The sequence below is a fragment of the Rosa chinensis genome, chromosome 6 (assembly GCF_002994745.2).
Source record: "Rosa chinensis cultivar Old Blush chromosome 6, RchiOBHm-V2, whole genome shotgun sequence".
Lineage (NCBI taxonomy): Eukaryota > Viridiplantae > Streptophyta > Magnoliopsida > Rosales > Rosaceae > Rosa > Rosa chinensis.
Window position 1 is genome coordinate 54,908,649 of NC_037093.1, and position 21,785 is coordinate 54,930,433.

General features: G+C 37.8%; 4 protein-coding genes across 7 annotated transcripts; 3 read left to right on the forward strand and 1 right to left on the reverse strand.

The window, feature by feature from the left end:
* The first annotated feature begins 1,544 nt into the window (after positions 1 to 1,544).
* Positions 1,545 to 5,990, forward strand: LOC112171567. The gene is made up of 5 exons (XM_024308728.2): positions 1,545 to 1,882; positions 2,738 to 2,918; positions 3,546 to 3,948; positions 4,661 to 4,738; positions 4,973 to 5,990. The coding sequence occupies exons 1-5, from the start codon at positions 1,796 to 1,798 to the stop codon at positions 5,472 to 5,474; spliced, it is 1,251 nt and encodes a 416-aa protein (XP_024164496.1). The 5' UTR covers positions 1,545 to 1,795; the 3' UTR covers positions 5,475 to 5,990.
* A 2,431-nt stretch (positions 5,991 to 8,421) lies between these two features.
* Positions 8,422 to 10,150, reverse strand: LOC112171568 (GDSL esterase/lipase At1g54790). Its single transcript, XM_024308729.2, has 5 exons — positions 9,908 to 10,150; positions 9,578 to 9,781; positions 9,322 to 9,488; positions 8,977 to 9,247; positions 8,422 to 8,882 (listed from the first exon to the last, which is right to left on the reverse strand). Exons 1-5 carry the CDS (start codon positions 10,107 to 10,109, stop codon positions 8,605 to 8,607), a joined length of 1,122 nt encoding a protein of 373 aa, XP_024164497.1. The 5' UTR covers positions 10,110 to 10,150; the 3' UTR covers positions 8,422 to 8,604.
* A 1,577-nt stretch (positions 10,151 to 11,727) lies between these two features.
* Positions 11,728 to 15,329, forward strand: LOC112174560 (elongation factor Tu, mitochondrial). The gene is made up of 12 exons (XM_024312349.2): positions 11,728 to 12,004; positions 12,312 to 12,387; positions 12,518 to 12,610; positions 12,726 to 12,800; positions 12,941 to 13,045; positions 13,156 to 13,246; positions 13,328 to 13,533; positions 13,790 to 13,873; positions 14,097 to 14,162; positions 14,254 to 14,316; positions 14,517 to 14,757; positions 14,905 to 15,329. The coding sequence occupies exons 1-12, from the start codon at positions 11,832 to 11,834 to the stop codon at positions 14,970 to 14,972; spliced, it is 1,341 nt and encodes a 446-aa protein (XP_024168117.1). The 5' UTR covers positions 11,728 to 11,831; the 3' UTR covers positions 14,973 to 15,329.
* A 978-nt stretch (positions 15,330 to 16,307) lies between these two features.
* Positions 16,308 to 19,598, forward strand: LOC112174227 (E3 ubiquitin-protein ligase SP1). Of its 4 annotated transcripts, none has more exons than XM_024311968.2 (11): positions 16,308 to 16,723; positions 16,843 to 16,895; positions 17,001 to 17,122; positions 17,287 to 17,334; positions 17,515 to 17,589; positions 17,731 to 17,796; positions 18,220 to 18,332; positions 18,445 to 18,555; positions 18,757 to 18,800; positions 18,884 to 18,992; positions 19,096 to 19,598. In XM_024311968.2, exons 1-11 carry the CDS (start codon positions 16,650 to 16,652, stop codon positions 19,196 to 19,198), a joined length of 918 nt encoding a protein of 305 aa, XP_024167736.1. In that variant the 5' UTR covers positions 16,308 to 16,649; the 3' UTR covers positions 19,199 to 19,598. The 4 variants fall into 4 exon arrangements, with proteins under 4 accessions (XP_024167736.1, XP_024167735.1, XP_024167734.1 ...); XM_024311967.2 differs by having other exon boundaries at positions 16,309 to 16,723; positions 17,239 to 17,334; XM_024311966.2 differs by having other exon boundaries at positions 16,310 to 16,723; positions 17,515 to 17,652.
* Positions 19,599 to 21,785: the final 2,187 nt, after the last annotated feature.

The window sequence follows — 21,785 nt, forward strand, 5'->3', positions numbered from 1 at the left end:
CCTCCTTAGGGGCTGGAATCTCTACGGGTGGAGGAGCTCATTGATACTGACATGCATGAGTAGAATTTTCCATTACTTCAGGAGTTGTTTACAATTTTTGAGACTGAGTTGATTGGGCGCATACCGCTTAGTTTGCGTGACTCGGAGGACAGGCTAATTTGGCATTATGACAAGAAAGGGTGCTACTCTGTTCGCAATGGGTATCACGTAGCTAGAAGTGCTGCTAGGCGTGATTCTAAAGCCACTAGTTCCTCAGGTTCAGTGAGTGCACACTGGAAAGGGATTTGGCATGCTCGCATTCCTCCTAAGGTACGTTCGTTCATGTGGCGAGTTTTGACTGGGATTCTTCATACAAAAGCTGCATTACTTCACAGAAAGGTTAGTCTCCCTAATGTGAAGTGTGTGTTTTGCCATCGTGCAATTGAAGATGATATACATCTATTTAGGGAGTGTGACATCATTGGAGGTTTCTGATTGCTTAGTGGCTTGCATTTGAATGTCAAAGCTATTCCTGGTCATAATTTGGTAGAATGGGTGATTAATATTATGGGTGGATTGCATGGTAGTCAACGTGAACTTTTTTTCATGCATATGTGGGTCATTTGGACCAAGCGCAACAACACCTTGTGGAAAGGTACGTACTTCAGTGCATGCAATGCAATTAGATGGTCTGTTACCTTTTTGTCTGATTACCAGAAGCAACACCCAATTGGTTTAACCAAGAGTGCACGACCCAAGTCCAAATGGCAACTTCCCCACCCCCCCCCCCCCAATAGGCGTCTAAAGATCAATGTTGATGGCAATTTCCGGTCTAAGTCGGGGGATGGAGGTATTGGTGTTGTGGTCCACGATGAATTTGGTACATGCATTGCATCCATGGCTCGCTACTTCCCTCATGTCCTTTCCGCTACTCATATGGAAACGGAGGCTTGTAGGGCAGGTATCCTATTGGCTATTTGTGAAAGTTGGGATGCTTTCGACCTTGAAAGTGATTGATCACTTATGGTGTCGGCGCTGCAACAAAATATGGAAGATCGATCTAACATAGGGCGTATTATCAATGATTGTAAATCATATTTGACATCTTTTCAGATTAGACATGTCTTCCGTGAAGTAAATGGTGTAGCACATCGATTGACTCATCTTGCTAGTTTAAATTATCTTGATGATATTTGGGTAAATGAGTCTCCTGTGATTATCCAGGATATACTCTACAAGGATTTATGTACTGAGGCTAAAGATCAAGGTATTATGTACCCCTCTATGCACTCTTCTAATCTTAATATAATGTGGGGATGAGCCTCCCAGTTTGGGTTCCAAACCCCTTTCAAAAAAAAAAAAAAACCCAACAAAATTGACGAACAAAAGGTCCACAAGCTGAACGGTTTGCAATAAGAGGCCCTGATCCCACCATAGAAGAAACATAATAAGAACGTGCACAGAATTACATTGGATAACCACCTACATTGCAGAGAGCCAGAGACTCCAAGTTAGAAGAAAACAAACACACTCTTCCAACCTGAAATCTCAGATCAGAACAAAGGGGAGAAGGGTATCAAAACAACTGGACTCTTTCAAAAAAAAAAAAAACAACTGGACGACATAAATCCCACATTGTGATTTTCAATCCTCCTAATTTGGGTGCCACTCAAATCGAATAACACCAAATTCTAATAAAATATCGGATTTTGAGTCCTGGGATGTATCAGTTTATGGTGGCCTGAAGAGGCACCAAGCACAAAAAGGGAGAGGAATTTAGTTTTCTGTACTTGGTTTCTCTTTTCTTTTTAGCTTCATGGTGGATAACGTTTGCCTGATGGCCTCTCATGGCTACCCTCATCGGCTTGTTTTGCAACAAGAACAGAACATGGGCATCATTAAGGTAAAGTGAAGGTCTTTGTGGCTTAGTTTATGGGATTTGTTGGGTTGATATTTGGGGTTAAAGATAAGATTTTTGAGATGCCCTGAAAAAGTTTTGAGTTCTTCTGGGATGTATGTTTGATTTGTAATTGTGGGCTGTCTATGTGGTGATGAAGTTCAGTTCTTTGAGTCTATGGTGTGTGTTTAGCTGTAATTAGCTCCAATTGGGCTTTGCTTATAAGATTTATGAGATATCCTATTTGTTTGAGTTCTTCTGGGATTCATGTTTGGTTTGTTAATTTAGGCTGTCTGTGTTAATCAAATTCATTTCTTTCAGTCTATGGTGTATGTTTAGCTGTATTTGGGATCTCAATTATCCTTAATTTGTTGTACTTTGCTGAATGAATTTGAAGGGTAAATTGAGATATTGTTCTTTTGCTATTAAAGCTGTGCCTACAATGACGAATTTGTTTTAGCCCCTATAGTGTATATTTCTTCGTTCCTGTAGTCAATCGGTATTTGAGAAAGAATCGATCTTTGATATTTGCGCTTTGCGGATAAGTTTTTATGAGATACCTTACGATTGTTGAGTTCTTCTGGGACGCATGGTTGATTTGTAATTTGGGCTGTTTACATATCAATCAAATTTCAGTTCTTTTGAGTCCATGGTGCATGCTTAGCTTCCAATGATTCTTGTTTTGTATTATTTTGTTAAATGAATCTCAAGGTCAAGTTGAGATATCGTCCTTTTTTCTATCAAAGCTGCTGTTATAGGGTTTTATCTAGTTGACAAATATGCTTTAGCAGCCTACTGTTTATATTTTGGTTATTGACCTTAATCAGTATTTGAAAAAGAATAATTCTTTTACTAATGCAGGATTTCCAACCCTTCCTGCCGAATTATGGAGCAAAACAGGAAATTACAAAGTTGGGATCTTTAAAAATGATGCCTCAGCAATGTGAGGAGCCATGGAGAGCAATAAGTGGATTTTCAGAGTCTAACTGGTTTGCCAAGACTGCCTCAGATATTGAAAGGCCTGCATTCACTGATGTGCAAGGTATGCACCTACCTGGTATTTATTGGTTTCAATGAGAAATTTTGTTTATTTTGTTCCAATATGTAAATCTTAAATGTCACAATATGCAGAATTCATCCGTAGACATGAAAAAAAGAGTAGTTGTATATATGGATAGGCTGACTGTAAAATGATATGCCGAAATCATGATGGAGGATCCTTTGTGATAGACAAAAATTGCACGACTTTAGCGTGCACTATTATATTTAAATGTTCTAGATTGGCTGGGGCTTTCTTACCATATTTTGATTCACGTGCCGTGTAACTTACTGTAAAGATGGACTCATGCATCCTAACCATTGTGAAAGAAAGTTGAGAATTTAAGATGGCATTAATGACATATCTTATTGGCTACAGATGGTGTGTGGACATATTTGTTTCACTGAAAAGGTGCAAAGTTAATATGTGTTTGTGTGTGTATGTGTGCATGGTCTCAAATATATGTGAAACATGAGCATCACCCGCTATATATGGTGTTTTCAGGAACCAAAGGTGGTTTTCAACAGAGTGCTATGTGATGATTGATGCTGCTAAATTGTTGCATATATTGTAATGTAATGTACTTCTTGAGCAATGTGTTGAATGATCTCCTTTTACTGCTGATTACAGATGTTCATCGAGATTCAGTGCTTTTCAGCTCTGGGATTGCTGAGCATTTCTTACGACATGAAAAAATGGCGCAGTTTCTCATGTCCAGAGAAAGTGAAGTAGAGAGAGGTGGACTAGATATAACTTCACTATATGACTTGATGGGGTTAAATGAAATGCACCAAAAGCCCTTAATACCTTCTCTCATCTACCCAAGTAGTGAGTCGAATACAAAGCCTCTCTTGGACTTTGTTGGTGGTTTGGCATCTAGTTCTAAAATTACATTTCAGCCAGATGGTCGAGTCTTCTTCACTGGTACAGGGACTGAGATGAAGCATCTCCTTTCAGTTGTTGCGGAGTTTTACTCATTGAAAACCTCAGCTAATTTGGGAAAGCATTCTGTTCTGGTTCCGTACTTTGATAGGTATGTGTTGACTCAAACCTGTTTGACTCAAATCTGGGATCATTTGTTTTACAGGATCAAATATTTTCTGATGCTTCTCCTTTGGATGAATATTTTCTAATAAAATTATGTATTTATTTCTTGTAGAAGTATGGCACCATTATAGTTGTTGAAGGCAATCTTGTTCCTTATTTACCTCAGTGTGAATTCTCTCTTTCTATTTGCGAAAGAAAAGATAAATGATATGATCAAAATTTTCTGCTAGTTTAATCTAGATTTTCTAACCCATTAATCATACATGTTACGCCCACTGAACACAAATGGATTTTCTGTAAATATTTTATAATGCCAGTTTTCTACATTTGAACATTTTATTTGTTTCTGCTGGTGAGTTTCTCATTAAAAAAGCGTACTATGTTAAATTCTCTTTTTATGTCTTTCTGCATAAAACCATTTTATGCTTCTCCTAGTTCAATGTGTTCTTATATATATATATATAACATGTACTTGTTACCTTGTTACTAGTTGGCAGTTTGGATATCGTGTAAACTATTTTTGACGTATTTGTGTCCGGAGTGTCAGCTATGAAAGTGGATGACTTACTTTTAAATAGTATTTTTTTTTATTACTTTCAAATTTGACATATATTTCAAAATTCAAATGTTCTCAATTTTCTTTGATTTTGTTTCGTTCCATAGACATGACCTGACAGTCAACTTATTTCATGTAACAGGTTCCAGTTCAGGGAAAAAGTCAATATTGATGGTTCTCCTTTGAAGATGCATGGGACTACAGTTGCTCCTTTAAAGAGGTATATAATGAGAGTGTTTTAGTACTTTTCCCTTCTAGCTTCATACCTGTGACTTCCTCTCTTTTTTCAGCTTCTTGGTAGTTCTAGCTGTTTAAGTGGTATCAGTTTCAACATTAAATTGAAATTCCTATTGTCGTTGATTGGTGTCAGCTTTTGTATGCTTGTTCTTCTGTCAAACCTTGGATCAAGATGTACATGCTGCTTTTTAACTTTGTGTCATCCTTTACTTTACAGTCCTGAAAAATTCAAGACAAGGGGGATGCCTAAGGAGAAGAATGGAAAAAAGTTGGGCAGAGACAGAGATCTATACACGAGGAACTATTTCCACGCCTGTGAGAGCCTTCTATCATTAATGATCGACAGAAAGAAGAATGGGAAATCAGCAATTCATTCACTTCAAAAATCTGGCACTGAGCTTCCTCAGCTCCTGACCCAGTTTTCTGCCAGTATTGCTGGAACAGGATTGGCTGTCCTTTTCTCTGTTGTCTGTAAAGTAGCTTGTGCAAGGGTACCCTTCTGCTCGTATAAACTCTTGAACACTGGAGTTGGATTTGGGTTAGTTTGGCTGTCTTGGTCAGTGAATAAGCTGAGGGACACAATTGTTCCTATCAGCAAGAATCCAAGGAAGTCGGATTTAAAAGAAGAAGAAATATTGATGAGGGTGGAGACGAGCGTGAATGAGATTTACTTCAGAGCTGCAGCATTGATGGCGGTGGCGGTGTTGAGGTTTGCTTGAACATGAAGCGAAGACAAAGTTTTGGGAGATACAGATGGTGTGAAGAACATTTGGCTAGATGGTCAGTATTTAAGTATAATTGCATATGACAGTAGCTAAGTTGGCTAATGACCAGACAGGTGAAGCACTTTGATCGAAAGTGTTCTTCAATTAGATACAATTGAAGAACCCATCTTTCAAAGAATGAATATGTTCAAAAAACTCTACAGTTGACGTGAACCAGAACTCTGGTGATCCAGAGCTCTGGCTGATGACCAGTCAGCTGGTAGTAATAGTAGTAGTTCATGTAGAATGTGAATTGATAGGAAGGTTGCATGTAGTCTGTAACATAGTACAATTTTGTGCATGGAACTGTCTCTGTCTTCTTCCTCTCTACCGTGTTACTATCCGTAAATAAACTCTTCTATGTTTGTTGTATAAGACATGTTTTGCATGACTAGAAATAGTTGGGAATTGTGTATTACTTCACTAAATGAGTGATAGCAGCGCCAGCATAGTGGACAGGTTCTAATTTAATCATTTGAATTACGACTTTAGAATGAAGAGTTTCTTATTTATTTTTCTTGGTTTTAAGATGAAATGGAAATGCTACAAAATGAATGAACAACACCAACATAATGTCAGTATGTATTTCATTGTTAGTTTCACTTCAATAATCTGCAAAAGCAGAACGGTAGCAATAATACCACCCGCAGACAATGTGTGCAGCGTAGTCTACTGCAGTCGCGGCTGCTGCCCCGAGGGTTCTGATGGCTTGCTTTCTCTACCTTGATTGGCGTTGGGTATTGGCACAAGGGACGCGCATCTCCAGCCACGGGACAATGCAGTTTCCATGATAAAGATGCGCGCAGGGCAAGCAAGCAACTACTGGCTGATGATCACTCCCTTGTTCTTCTACTCCCTCAAAGTGATCAATGCCCTCCTTACAAATAACGCGCAAGGTGTCTGCTTAACAGTCGCCTCCAAACTCCCAACTTTCACTTTCTTCAAATCCCCATTTGGGCTGTTCAACTGCCAGAAATATCTGATGAATAATAGGTGGCTGCTCATCTTCCAGGACATGCATGCGGCTGGAAAGAAATTCGGCCACCTTGTTTGTATCCTTTTAGATGGAGCAGGAAATTAGAGTGAAAGACTGTAATATGTTAGTCCGCTATAATGTGTTCTTCATGACTGGCAGCTAGCTTCCGAATAGCTTGAAGAAAGTTAATCTGATCAGAAGCACGCCGCTTTGGATGCCAAAGTGAAGCGGTAGTTCATGTTCTTCTTGTCTTACTCTAGTAGTATAATGATGGATCACGGTATCAGTAATTGAGTAAAGATACTCATCGATTCCTCTATCAACAAAGAGAAGGCTGTCTAGCTCTTATTAAGAGGTGGTTTAATAAGAGAGAAATTAGGTGTTCTGAACTGGGTTTCTCTCTACTCTTTGCTTCGTGGTGGATAATCTATGCTTGATGGCTTCTCATGGCTGCCCTCATAGACATGTTTTACAACAAAAGCACAGAATGGGCATCATCAAGGTAAAGTATAGCTTTTGTAGCTTAGCTTATGAAATTTACTGGTTTGATATTTGCTCTTGCAGATAAGATCTAGGGATACCTTGAAATTGTTGATGTTTGTATTCGTAATGTGGACTGTTGACATATCAATCAATTTCAGTTCCTTGAGTCTATATCGTATGTTTAGCACGCAAAATTGCTTAATGAAATTGAGGGCCGATTTGATATGTTGTCCTTCTGTATCAAAGCTGCTGTTACAGGGTTTTGCTACAGTAGCGTATTGTTTTTGTCTTGGTTCCGTACTTTGATAGGTATGCTTGAATTCTTATACCTGTTTGACCTAGATCTGGAATTGTTTGTTACACAGATCTCTAATACTCCTGTTTAGGATTCATATTTTCTGATACTTTCTACATGAGGACATTTTTTCATCTAATGAAGCATTTTACTTGTTACTTTGCTTGACATAGTGTAAGTTCCTTATTTTTGTGTTCAACTCCTTGGTACCTGTTTAAGCAATCATTGGTGTCGGTTTTTGTATGCTTATACATCACTTCTTTCACCAAAAGCTTGGATCATTTACATACACGCTAGCTGCTTATGAACTTTCTGCCATCCTTTTGCTTGACAGTCCTGAAAGAATCAAGACAACGTAATGCCATAGCAGAAGAAAGGTGAAAAGGTATGCAGAGGGGGAGATCTATACACTAGGAACTATTTTCACACCTGTGAGAGCCTTCTATCTTTAATAATGGACAGAAAGAATCATGGGGAATCGGCGATTCATTCACTTCAAAAATCTGGTACTAAGCTTCCTCAGCTCCTGACACAGTTTTCTGCCAGTATCGCTGGACTAGGCTTGGCTGTCCTTTTATCTGTTGTCTTTAAAGTAGCTTGTGGGAGGGTAACCTTCTATGCATCTACACTTTTGAACACCGGGGTTGGGTTTGGGCTAGTTTGGCTATCTAGGGCAGTGCATGAGCTGAGGGACACTATCGTACCGCTATCAGCAAGAATTCAAGCAAGTTGGATATAAAAGAAGAGGAAATATTGACCGGAGTTGAGAGAAGCATGAATGAGATTTACTTCAGGGCTGCAATATTGATGGCATTGGTGGTGTTGAGGTTTGTTTGAACATGAAATGAACACAAGTTTTGAAAGATAAAGTTGTCAGTTGTTAAAGATATGCTGACCAGATAGGCTTGGGGTGGTGTACTTCAATTAGATACATTGAAGAACCCATCTTTCAAAAGAAATTGTAATCTGATTTAACAACAGTATGACAATTGATGTGAACCTAAGTTCCGGTGATCTTGAACGCGCTCTGGCTAGTGATCAGTCAGCCGGTAGTAGTAGTATATCATGTAGGATGAGAAATTGTGAATTGATAGGAAGGTAACATGCTAGTCTGTTACATGATAAAAGTTTGTGCTCTTCTTCCTCTACATTGTTACTATCTAAACTCTTTTGTTCAATGTAAGAGAAATCAACCGTTTCAAAATAGTATGCTTATTGTGTATTACTTCACTAGTGAGTGTAGCCGTGTCCTAAACATAAATGTAGTCTATTGATAATTTGATCATTTGAATTGATTACTTATTACATTGTTTTTGAGTGTTACATATATGCTACTCAAGGTTTGGATTCCCATAAGAAATTTTGCTTCCAATTGAAGAGTTAAAGTAGTCTGAGTAGTTTCCTGTTAATATCTGCGATGACACGTATTGATTTGCAGCTTCTGTATAATGATTACCATCCCAATTCACATACTCAGCTGGATTACTGCATGGTGTTGCAGTGACCACAGTCCCATTTAGATTCTTGGTCTGGCCACAAGCTATCCGGTTATCAAAATTTAATGGCGGACCACCATACCCACAGCAAGCTGCTATGCCTTGTTTGAAACCTGGAAAAAAGCAACATTAACCCAGAATTTGCCATCAATAAAAAAGGCAAAACATTGTGAAAGATATCATAGTTCTATGAAAAAGCCATGTTACCATATTGAGCATGGTTCGTGATGAGGTCCAACTTTATGGTGAAGATGTCAACATAAGTAACATTAGCTTCGGGGAAGTTTTTCTTAAACTTCAAGCAAAGATCATGTAGTTGTTCATTGAAAGCAGTAGCAGCACGGTTATGTGAAGCAACACATCCAACCTGGTTCAAATTTGATGGATCTTTCCCAAATGTTGCTATAATTCTTGGTAGGCATCCTAGTGGACCTGTGTTATGGATCCAAAAATTCCTAGCCCCCTGATTGTATAGTTTCTGCAAAAGAAAGCGATTCTTGGTTGTCACGAAAGACTTTCGATTCCTAAGAGGGAAAAGAGATGGCCAATTACCTCAAATCCAGTCTCGAGTTCTGTTAGAATAGCTGGAATTGAAGCAACAACTTGGTCTTCTGATTTGGAAGAAAATGCACCATCAAGATCATTCTGTCCCACATCAAAAGTGTAAAGGCCTTGCTTGAAATAATCTTCATATGGGAGGACCGGTTGAAGCTTCTTGTCTAAATTATCACACATCAAAATTTCTCATGATCATTAAGTTCCACATGACAAACCAAACACATCATGCATCCATGCACAACATTAATACCTTTCTCAGCCAGTAACTCAAGAACTCGAGCCTTGAATCGGACAAATTGAGCAACCTGAACTCCGAAGGAAAATGGATATGTTGAAGATGCTTTGGCTGGAAGAATGGTAGCTCCCCCCGTTGCAAAATTACATCCTGTTTGGAAGCTTGGTGCACCAACTGAATCCAAGTAAGGATTCAGATAGGGTAGGTCCATTGTAGTCACTGCAACATAAAACATGCAAAGTTTCAGCATGTAAACTCCTTAAATACTAGACTTCAAAGCTCATCAAAATGCTTTACACTAAAGTTATGTGTGACATAAACACAACACCAATTAATAGGCCTTACCAAAATAGTCTATAATCAAATAGCCATTGCAAAAGCGTTTAATGGGAAAACCGACTCCTGCTTGAAGGCCTCCGGTGTCTGAATTCGAATCACCGAAGTTAAAAACTGCCGGATAAGTGAGATTGATGGGGATACTAGTTATAGGTAACAGTGCAGACACAAAGGGTAGGAAATGAAGGATGGAGACTACTTTCAGAGCCATGGCAATTGAAGATGTATGGGTTGATTAGATCATAGAATAAGTGAAACAATGGTCAAGTAATATACGTGCCTAAAGTTTGGTGATGTCTTTTTCTCGTTCAACAGAAGAAAGAGTTAGGTGGTATATGGGTGCCTTGTAAGCTGAAAGAAATGTGCTAAATATGGATTGGATGTAAATGCCATGAACTTGAAGTACCTTAAATCCAAATGGGAATGTTTAAAAAATCCAAGTCAAATTGATGCCAACTTCTAATTGTGGTGCTTCGTCAAACCAAACCCTTAAACTACAAGCCTCGTCTTCGAGACACTTGGGAGATGATCCAAAGCAATCTAAGACAAGTTTAACCAAAAGCCTGCCTTTTAAACTCCTTTTATGGCACGTTCACTTACTTGGAATGAAAAATAATAATGAATCGGAGACAAGTGGAATGAGAGAAGAAAAGAATCGGTATTGATTCAGGAGGAATGATTCCTAAACCCATCTCTCTCATTCGTAATCGAATTCATGAGTATTCAGGAATCGATTCCTGATAAGGAGGTGGGACATACATCCATTCCTATTCCTTCATGTGTTCGTAAACGCAGGAATTCTTTTACCCGGAATCATTCCGATTCCTTTATGTGTTAGTAAACGCAGGAATGTTTTTACCCCGTAATCATTCCATTTCCTTCCAAGTAAGTAAACGTGCCCTTAATTTCCTTGTGTATTAGTGATTACAGATTTGGAGTGATACAAATCAACCGCTGATTTTGAAATCTGATATAGATCACTGTTTAGATTTCGTATCTTTAAATTTAGGGTTTCATGTCATACAAAAATCAGCACAGTGTAATATGCCATATATAATCTAGTGTCTATTGTTAGAGCTTCGAGGCAAAAAAGATGAAAGTTTTTATATATTACTATATTTACAATATATATATATATATATATATATGTGTGTGTGTGTGTGTTACTACATTTACACTCAATTGCTCATTCATAAGAGTCGAGAAATGAGCTTCAATCCTCTTATATATAATTACAAGATTGATTCGTATAGTACACATTTTTGCTTATTCCGACTTAGATTTTCACGTTCATCATAGTTTATAAATTTTAACTCCTGTCAATAGTCATGATGTTCCGTTGTCGATGGCAATTGTGGCTAATTTTACTAATGTTGTTAACTTATTTACTTAACGGACAATTACTAATCTTATTCACTTAACGTATAATTTTAAGAAACTGTGAGGGATAAGTACATTTTAACAGTATGTATTAAATCTAATACAGCTAGTATATTAATAACTTAAAAATGATCATTTATTTTCAATCATCATGTTTCCTTGTCCTTCACTATCCCTAAAAACTATTATAGGGAATTTGTTAGAACAAAATCTGCTTATTTTTCCCTAAAATAGAAAAAAATTAAAATATAAGAAAGCTGTTAGAATTGCTCTAAGCGAGCAAGCCTTTGTATTGACATATGTGCAAAAGATATAGTTAGTTCTTATAAACACAAACACACGAGTCTCTCATGTGTCGTACAATTAGCTAATAAGACGGGCCGGGTTTGGTAGATTCGGGTTATGATCCAAAGGCCCGCGAGTAAGACCCTTGAGAAATTAGAAAAACCCCAAAAGCTAAACCCTCAAGTCTCCGCCACAACACTGCTATAGTGAGTAGTAGAGGCTCTCTCTATCCCTCTCTTCTTCTTCTTCTTCTTCATTTCGATTTCCAATGGCTTCGGTCGTTCTCCGGAACCCTAATTCCCGGCGCATCCTCCCCGTCTCCTCTCAAATCTACTCCTGCTGCCGTGGATCCGCCGCCGCCGCTTCTCCGATCTCCTCCGAAAATGACCGCTTTTACACCCCCATTCCTTGGCTGAGATCCATGGCCACCTTTACACGCACGTTAGTATTTCTCCTCGCTCTCCGTTTGTTACTATTAGGGTTTAGGGTTTTGAGCGGATTAGTAATATGGGGTTTCATCTTTAGTTGATCAAAGCTTGTATCTTGAAGTGGTTTATGTACTTGTTTCATTAGGAAAATGACTTTCTTAGAGAACCCGAGTTAAATTTTGTATTGGGTTACTTAGCCCTGTTGATATTTTTTGTTTTTCTGAATTGGGTTTGGCGTAGTTTTACTTTTCTTGTTTACTGTGATGAACTTGAATGTTAAAGGATGAGGCTTTATGTATATGGTGTTGTTTGCCTAATAGGAAACCTCATGTGAATGTGGGAACTATTGGTCATGTCGATCACGGAAAGACGACTCTGACTGCTGCAATCACAAGGGTCTGGTCACTGATTCTTATTGGCTTGTTTTCATTTTCTTCTCAATACATACTTTAAAAGGAAAATGCTTTGTTTAAAAAGTCCCAACTTTAGCATTTTCGATGGTAATAATGGTTTGGGTTTTTCTCAGGTACTTGCGGAAGAAGGGAAAGCTAAGGCAATAGCCTTTGATGAAATTGACAAGGCCCCTGAAGAGAAGAAGAGAGGGATTACAATTGCTACGGTCAGTATGTGTTGTTTGATTTGAGGCCTGCCCTTTTGATTGGAATAATCTAGCTTCCATATCCATTATCTTAATCATCTTTTCAAATGTAACTTTGTTTGCCTTGATTTTGTAGGCTCATGTGGAGTATGAGACCACTAAACGCCATTATGCACATGTGGACTGCCCAGGACATGCTGATTATGTCAAAGTAAGTTTTTTTTTTTGGTTACATATGTCAAAGTAAGCTTTGAATTCACTGAATATTATTTCTTATTAAAGAAAAGATTTTAATGGAAAATATTTTATAGCCTTGTGCCTCCATAAATTAATTTTATTCGTGATGTGCAGAACATGATTACTGGAGCTGCTCAAATGGATGGGGGTATCCTTGTTGTATCTGCGCCTGATGGGCCTATGCCACAAACTAAGGAACACATTCTGCTTGCACGCCAGGTGGGTATTACTGATGCCAAATTTAGAAATCAACTCCAACCTGTGTGTTTATCTCATGCATTTGCGGTGTATAGTAATGCATATATTGTTTTTGTTGGGTGTAATCTTAGGTTGGTGTGCCATCACTTGTGTGTTTCCTCAATAAAGTTGATGCTGTTGATGATCCAGAGTTGCTGGAGCTTGTCGAAATGGAACTCCGTGGTCAGTAGATTTACACTTTGACAATTTGACAGCTTTATATTTTACTTAAATTTCTCATGTTTGCTCTACAATTTCTGGCAGAACTTCTTAGTTTCTACAAGTTCCCTGGGGATGAAATCCCTATCATCCGTGGTTCGGCTTTGTCTGCTTTGCAAGGCACAAATGAAGAGATAGGCAAAAAGGCAATTTTGAAATTAATGGAATCTGTAGATGAATACATTCCAGACCCTGTACGCCAGCTTGACAAGCCTTTCCTTATGCCAATTGAAGATGTGTTCTCAATTCAGGTAAGCTGGACATACTTTTAGCTGTAACACATATTTGCGGTGCAATTTTTTTTTCTTAGTAACATGTGCTGCATTCATGATAATAGCACTGTTACTATAATTCAGTTATTATCAGCCTTTCTAGAAAATTCAGTTCTTTTTTATCCCGGATTACTTATGTTCTCATGTCATAGACTTGAAATGGTGGTTTGCACTGTTCTGCTTCTCATATATTGTTTTTTTGGTGCTGAATTCATCAATTTCATGTGTGTTAAAGGGGCGTGGAACTGTTGCTACTGGACGCATTGAACAAGGGTGCATTAAAGTTGGTGAGGAAGTCGAGATTCTGGGGTTACATCAGGTGTGTGTATACCCGCTCTTTAAATTATGCGATGCCACGTGTTGTTCCTTGTACATTTCTTTAGTGGAAGATTTACTATGCAATTAGTGGAGCTTCAGTTAGAAGGCTATAAAGCACTTTGAACTTTGGTGGCATTGATCCTTGAAATAGCAATTTTGAGGATAGAATACCATTCTAAGAATTGTTGGTCCTGACTCCTGAGATTGAACTTTTTATTTTTCAGGGTGCTCCTCAGAAAACTGTGGTGACAGGTGTTGAGATGTTCAAGAAAATCTTGGATCAAGGGCAAGTAAGTGACTGATTCTAACACCTCTTCAAGATGCTAAGGTTTTTTTTACAATAGGAAATATTTCTCATGATGGGTTTGTGAACTTGACTAGGCTGGTGACAATGTGGGTCTTCTTCTGAGAGGTCTAAAACGAGAAGATATACAACGAGGACAGGTGCGTGGTTTTATTTGCACCAGGAAATTTAGCTATTCTCGATTTTTTACTTTAGATGTGTTACATTTTAGTGGTTTATTATTGTATTTGTACTCCTTACGGTCAGCAATGATTTTTCTATTGTGTTGGCAACTGAACTATGAATTGGCATTGACCTTTTAAATTTTGGAAGGTACTTACTTTTTTATACTCGTGTATAGGTAATTGCTAAGCCAGGAACAGTGAAAACACACAAGAGGTTTGAAGCAGAGATATATGTCCTCACAAAGGATGAAGGTGGACGTCATACTGCTTTTTTCTCAAACTACATGCCTCAGTTTTATTTGAGGACTGCAGATATCACTGGAAAAGTAGAATTGCCAGCTGATGTTAAAATGGTTATGCCTGGTGACAACGTGACTGCAGTTTTTGAGCTCATTCTACCTGTTCCTCTTGAAGCAGGTACTTTAATGTCATGGTTTATTCCTCGTGATATCCCCAGTTATTTGCTTTATTCATTAGTTTGGCTTGTTTTATTCTTTCAATATTCTTTGTAAACCAAGTGTAGCTGTTTTGTTCATGCTAAGTATTCCCGATATTGATTTGCAGGTCAAAGATTTGCCTTAAGGGAGGGAGGTAGAACAGTTGGTGCAGGAGTAGTTTCAAAATTACTTTGAGCAGAGATTTTCTAACGCTGGAGCCTTGATTTCCCTTTTCTATGCTCATAAAGTGAAAAGGGGCACTTAGACAAACATGACATGGTTATTCGTTGCATATTTTGAGTTTTATGCGTTTGTTTTAGGCATTCTCGACGAGATCGTTTGTTAGAGAAACAGCGTAAATTGAAAAGGAAACTTCGCAGCTCAGCGATAGTTTTTTTTGCACATTAGTTTCTTTTCAGAGCTGACAATAATAATGTAATCAGGGTCGTTTTGGTAAGTATTTTATATAGTTTGTCATGTACAATGTGACTTCCTCGCAAATTTGTTCTACTGTCATTGAAGGAAGCCTGATCGTTCTTTGTTAGTTTCTAATTTCTGCCGGTGTCAATATGTTTCCACTTTGTACCTAAAATCATTGAAGGTTGTTACAAAAACAGTTGCTGCAGAAATAAATAAGAATCACGCACCGGCAATTAAAGTGACTCTATCAATTGTTATTGTAGGATCTATTCTTTGGAAATTAGCCAAAAAACTGAGAGCCTCAAATTATTATTATAGATGTTAGAAAATTTGTTGGACATCATAATGTGAATCATGCTATAAAGTGAAAGTGTATTTTTCACTGATGAGAGCTTGTCATGCATTGTCTCGTTGACGGTTGATTGGAGATATTGTTGATATAAAATCACATATGAATCATTTTTATGTTTTGGTTTTAATAATTTGTTTTATCCTAATATTTATTGTCAAAAAAACTCGTACTTATTCTTCTTTGTACTTCAAAATATGACTTTTGTACTCAAGTAACCCCTATAAACTTTATACAATTTCTCTCTCTCTCTCTCTCTCTCTCTTCTTTTTTTTAACCAAGTAAATAAATATATAAATTTATTCTTTTTTTTTTTTTTTTTTTAAAAGGAGGTACTGGGAAGGACCACAAGGAGGCACGCAATGGCATTTTTTACCCGAAGTCCAGCACAGTGCCGCGCCAAAGACGCAGCGACACCCCCCTCCGGGCATCGAGTACACCAAATAGGTGGGCTTGCCCTCCCCGCATAGTCTTTTCCATACACAAGGCTCGAACTTGAGACCTCTGCCTCAAGTCCCTCAACTTGCTTAAGGAGCACAGTCAACTTGCCAACTGAACTGGACCATGTGGGGAGGGCAAGTAAATAACCAAGTAAATAAATATATATATAAAAACCATATTTACCTGAACTGGACCATATTTAACCAAGTAAATAAATATATAAAAACCAATTAAAACCCATATTGCAGATTTTTCTGTCAAAGAAAAACAAAACTATAATAAATAGTAAAACACCCATATATATATATATATATATATTTGCATTCCTATCCCCAATCAACGTTAATTCCCAAAAGAAAGCTGTATCACCACCTCTGTCTGTCTCTCTCTCCAGAGTCTCTCACACTTCAAACTTGATTCTCCCTTTTCCACACTCCTCGTATCTGATTCCCCTTTCCCGTCTTTTTTAAATTTCCCGGCAACCCTTTTCCTAACGCTTTCCAATTTCCCCACAAATTTCACTCTACTCCTTTTCAATCCCTAATTCCCCCAATTTATTCCTTCCTCAAATTCCATTCCAAACTCATACCCATCTTTAATCTCTCTGAACATATGCCTAGATAGCAAAAGCCTCTGGATTTTAGGCTTCTTATTCAATAAAGATGCTACCTTGGGGTGGATTAAGCTGTTGTTTGAGTGCTGCTGCTCTCTATCTTCTCGGCAGAAGCAGTGGCAGGTCTCTTTTCCTCCGATTCTTAACAATCATATTAGCTTCTAATTGCCCACTTTGAATTTTAAGCTACCTGTAGAATCAAATTTGCTTACTGGGTGTAATTTTTTGTTGTGATTTTACAGGGATGCTGATATTCTTAGGACTGCCACTCGGGTCAGCCAGTTGAAGGAATTGGGTATGTACCCTCCCTTTTTATTTTCGAAACAGAAAGACTTTTCTTTGCTAGTGAGGGCATACCCCAATTGGTTGGAATTTTTACCGTCTTCTTCTGAATTTTCAGCTAAATTATTGGATTCTGAGTCTATATTACCATTGGTGGTTGCGATTTCGGGGAGAGTTAGCTCTGACACTCCCATCACCTGTGAGTTCAGTGGTTTGAGAGGTGTAGTTGTGGAAGAAACGGTACGGAAATTAAACTCTAGAGCATTGTTTTTATGCTTTTTTTCTTTTTTTGGTGGTTAGTTGTTTGGGTAATTGGTAATGGATGATCTTGTTTATATATATATATTTTTTTTTAGGCAGAACAACATTTTCTGAAACACAATGATGCTGGATCATGGATACAGGATTCTGCTTTGATGCTGTCGATGAGTAAAGAAGTCCCCTGGTATCTGGTGAGATAACTGCATTGCGCCCTCTCTCTTGCTCTTGCGTGAATATCTGCAAACATTGCCTATTTGTGGTTTTGCGATACTTCAGCTGTTCATGATTGAGTGAATAGTAATTTTTGGTTTCCTTGGAGTTGAAAGCTGACTAACAGAATATGATGACGGTGCATTAATTCTTTATATCAGGATGATGGGACTGGTCGCGTGCATGTGGTGGGAGCTCGAGGTGCCACAGGCTTTTCATTGCCGGTTGCAAGTGAGGTATTTGAAGAGTCAGGGCGATCCCTTGTACGAGGGACATTAGATTATCTTCAAGGCCTCAAGGTCTGTCTGGGTTAGTTAATGTTCTTTGTCTCATGCAGAACTTAATTAGTTGACTAATATGGTGACTACTTTTGTTAGATGCTTGGAGTGAAACGAATTGAGAGGGTATTACCAACTGGTACTTCTTTGAGTGTTGTTGGTGAGGTATGTTGTTGCTCAATATTATGCTGCAAATACTTAATATACATGCAAATAGACTAAAAGCTAATGAATGACTATTACTGTTCAGATGGCATATATATACCAGATTATATTATAGAATTACAACGTAACCAACGTTTTTAGTTTAATATGCTACCAATTGGATGATGTGCATGTACAATCCAACCACATTAAGGTTTTCCACTTTCCTTTAATGGCCCCTGTGAAGATTTTGGTATGGTATACACTCCTATAAACGGATTTGGGTGTACTTTCATAACCTCGGTTTGTTTATAGGAAATCCTTTGATTGAGATTTTATTCATTGAAGCCTGTCATGTTGTAAACTTGTAATATATCCCATCCCTTAATTTTGTTTGTCATCACAAAAGGTTATGTATCTCTGGTTGTTTCAATTTATGTTCAGGCTGTTAAAGATGACATTGGTACCATTCGAATTCAACGACCCCATAAAGGACCATTTTATATCTCCCCCAAAACCATTGATCAGCTTATTGCAAACCTGGGGAAATGGGCAAGGTTGGTTATTAATTCTTGAATAGATACAAAATGGTCTGTACATGTGGTTGTGTGTGCGTGTATTTTCGTGTGTGCTTCCTCTGAAGTCTAATGGTATAGATGTATTCACCAGGTTGTACAAATATGCATCTTTGGGTTTGAGTGTGTTTGGTGTTTATTTGATTGCTAAGCATTCCGTCCACTACATCATGGAAAGAAAGCGGCGTTGGGAATTACAGAAAAGGTAGGTCCCTGCTCATATTTTTATGTAAAGGAAAGACAACATATATAGTGGTTATCACTCAAAAAGGTGGGCTTCTTGCTTCAAAGAGGTGTACATCTTTTGGGCAGAAAATCAAGTTTGTTCAACTCCTGTGTATTTGAAATTGTTTCTTCTGTCTTTCAAGAAATTCTATACAATTATATGAAATTCCTCTCGCTGCAGGGTTCTTGCTGCAGCTGCTAAAAGATCCGGGGAAGATGATGAAGGTAAGTTGTTTATTGTTGACTGCCCCATTACATGATTATTTGCTCAGAAATTTACTAAAATGCTTTAAATCTGTTTCTCCCAGGTTCACTTGAAAGAGATGATAATGCATCAGATGCTCCCAAGAAAGACCGTCTGATGCCCGATTTATGTGTGATATGCCTTGAGCAGGAGTATAATGCGGTTTTTGTCCCGTAAGAACTGACATTTAGGCTTTTGACACAATAAATTATCTGCTTAATAGTTCATTTCTTCATAAATTAGCGGTGGCTGACTCTTTTCTTGTTTTTTTGTTAGGTGTGGTCATATGTGCTGTTGTACAACCTGCTCCTTGCACCTGACCAATTGTCCTCTCTGCCGGAGACGAATTGAACAGGTGGTTAAGACTTTCCGCCATTAAGATTCAGCTTCAAATGTTTTCAGCTGCCGTAGCAGATTAAATGGGTCATAGTTTTGTTGATCTGAAGGTCTACCTAATTAATCTTTGCACTGGCATTTCGGCTTTGAAATGTGGTGCAACGCTCCCAAAGAACCCTCGACTTGTTCTTATGAGTAGATTTCAATATGTTCTCATGTTTTGTTTCAGAAAAGTTACTGAAACACAGTTCTTTCTGGACTCAGATCTGAAATATGTCTGAGTTAATGAAACTTGTAAATGATTAATTGATGTATTAATGTATTATATATCGTTGTAAATTAGTATTGATGGAGACTAAAAAGAGGATGAGTGATGTACCCTCTATGTGTACGAGTTTATGCTGCCGAAAACGTATATGAGGTCTCCCGGGAAATTACTCCAACCCAGATATCCATTGCTTAACATATTCATGTTATCGGAAATGCTTTTCGAAAAGATGTGTTGCTTAACATATTCATGTCAAGGTTCAGTCAAAATATTAACGTTACACTTAGCTGAGTTTCACTTTTGTCGCAAGAACAGATTAAACCGATTGTCGCAAAATATAGCAAAAAAAAATAATATCTTGGATTTTAATATAAAAAAAGAGGATAATAGGCAAAGTAGTTTTTCCTATATTTTCCTAGCTAGTAAAGAAAGAGAGAGATGAATGAAGTTAGGAAAGATCAATACTTTCCTAGGTAGTCAAGAAAAGGCTATACTCCGAAAGTTAATAGGAAAGATGTATAGTATATTACTGTATATATATGCATGCTGTGTACACCCCATCGACACCAACCCTCTTCACTTTTCTTCAAAGCAAGGATCGTCAAAATAATAATGGGTTGTGCTTCATCAACTATGACTTTCGACCCTAAGACTTTCGACCCATACATCATCTGTCCAACAGCCCTCTCTTCCTACCATAAGAGATTTCGTGGGCTCATCCGGAACGACCTCTTATTCCTCACATCCGTCCCTGGCCACTCTTTGGAGCTAAAACAGGTTCTGTACACCCACAGTGACGGCCGTACCGTCAACCTCATTAAGCTAGAGGGCACAATCCCGATACGGAGCAGGAATGACAACTGCCCCATCGTCATCTGGCTCCCTGAGACCTTCCCTCTCTACTCTCCTCCGTTGGTGTACGTTAAACCAACCCAGGATATGATCATCAAGCAACCTCATTCCTGTGTTGACCCCTCAGGCAAAGTCTCCATTCCTTTCTTGCAGTACTGGCACTACACTTCACACCATTTTGTTCGCCTCATTGACTGTTTAGGCACTGTTTTTGGTGAAGACCCCCCTCTGTGCAGACGTCCCATCCGTAACAAGGCTGTTGAAGAAGCTGAAGATGCAATCCAAGTGCTTGGTTTGTCTCGTGAACATCAAGATTAGTATCTTTTCCATGACATGATTAGCTAGCCATTATCGTTTCTGTTTCAGTTTATATCAGTTTGTAGCATTAATTTTTTCATGAACTGATGTTATGGTCTGGACGTGTGAACCCTGTTTTAATTAATTAGTTGGGAGACCTTTTGGCGTTTTCTTTTGTTCTTTCTTTTGCTGGGCATGACTCAGTTTATATCAGTTTATATTACGTAGTTTGTAGGTTAGAGTTTCTAACCACTTAAATCGATCTTAGAGTTTCTTAACAACTTAAATTGATCTCGGGTTCCACGAAAAGCCTTTCCCGTAAAATTGCCAGCCAAATGTTTTTTGTATGCTGCTTTTGGTTTCTTCGAGCATCTTTTTCCTAAATTTTTTTAAGAAAATAATTTTAAGAAAAAATTAAAAGTATCACACAAATTATTAAAAAAAGGGGGCCATCAATTATAGGAAGGAAAGTGTTATTGTTTTTCCTAGTTCATTAAAAAAAAAATTTGATATAGTTTTACATAAAATTAATCAAAAAAGAGAGAGTATAAAGGCCAATGTAACATAATAAGTAATTTTGGGTCCAAAGTTTAAGATAGTAAAGTGATCGAATCTAGTTGAAGAGGGAGTTGAGGGAGATAGTGAAAAAGAGTCAACAAAAGAGACAAAACGAGGAAGGAGCTAAATTTAACGTGAAGAAGAGTTTTTGACTTTTTGAAAGCATGTTATATTATAATTGCTTTTGCAATATCGTGATTTTTGAACTATTAGAAGGTTTTAAAAGGTTTTAGGATGGTTTCGTCTCATCTGTATTAATTAAGCAAATAATAGTTAAGGTTAATCTTTCAATATCCCAAATTTACAATTTACTTAATTAAAACTTTAAAGATATCAATTTAATATGTAAAGGTTAGCATGGTAAATAGTAATCATGAAAATTCCAAAAAAAAAAAAATGTCATTTGAACTTTTGAACAGTTGAAAACTGCACAACGTGCATTGATTTTTAACCTGGCCGTAGAAGTAGAAATCAAGCTGAAGATATGAGAAATAGCCATTTATGTCGTTAACACTTTGAGCAGAGTTTAATTATCCTCATTGATTAGGGAGTTCGTATTTTTAGGATATACTATGCTCTTAATTTCAAAGACTACCAAAAAACGAAAAAAAAAAAAAAAGAGATCGATCATCTGTATTCACCTTTGCCTAAAAGG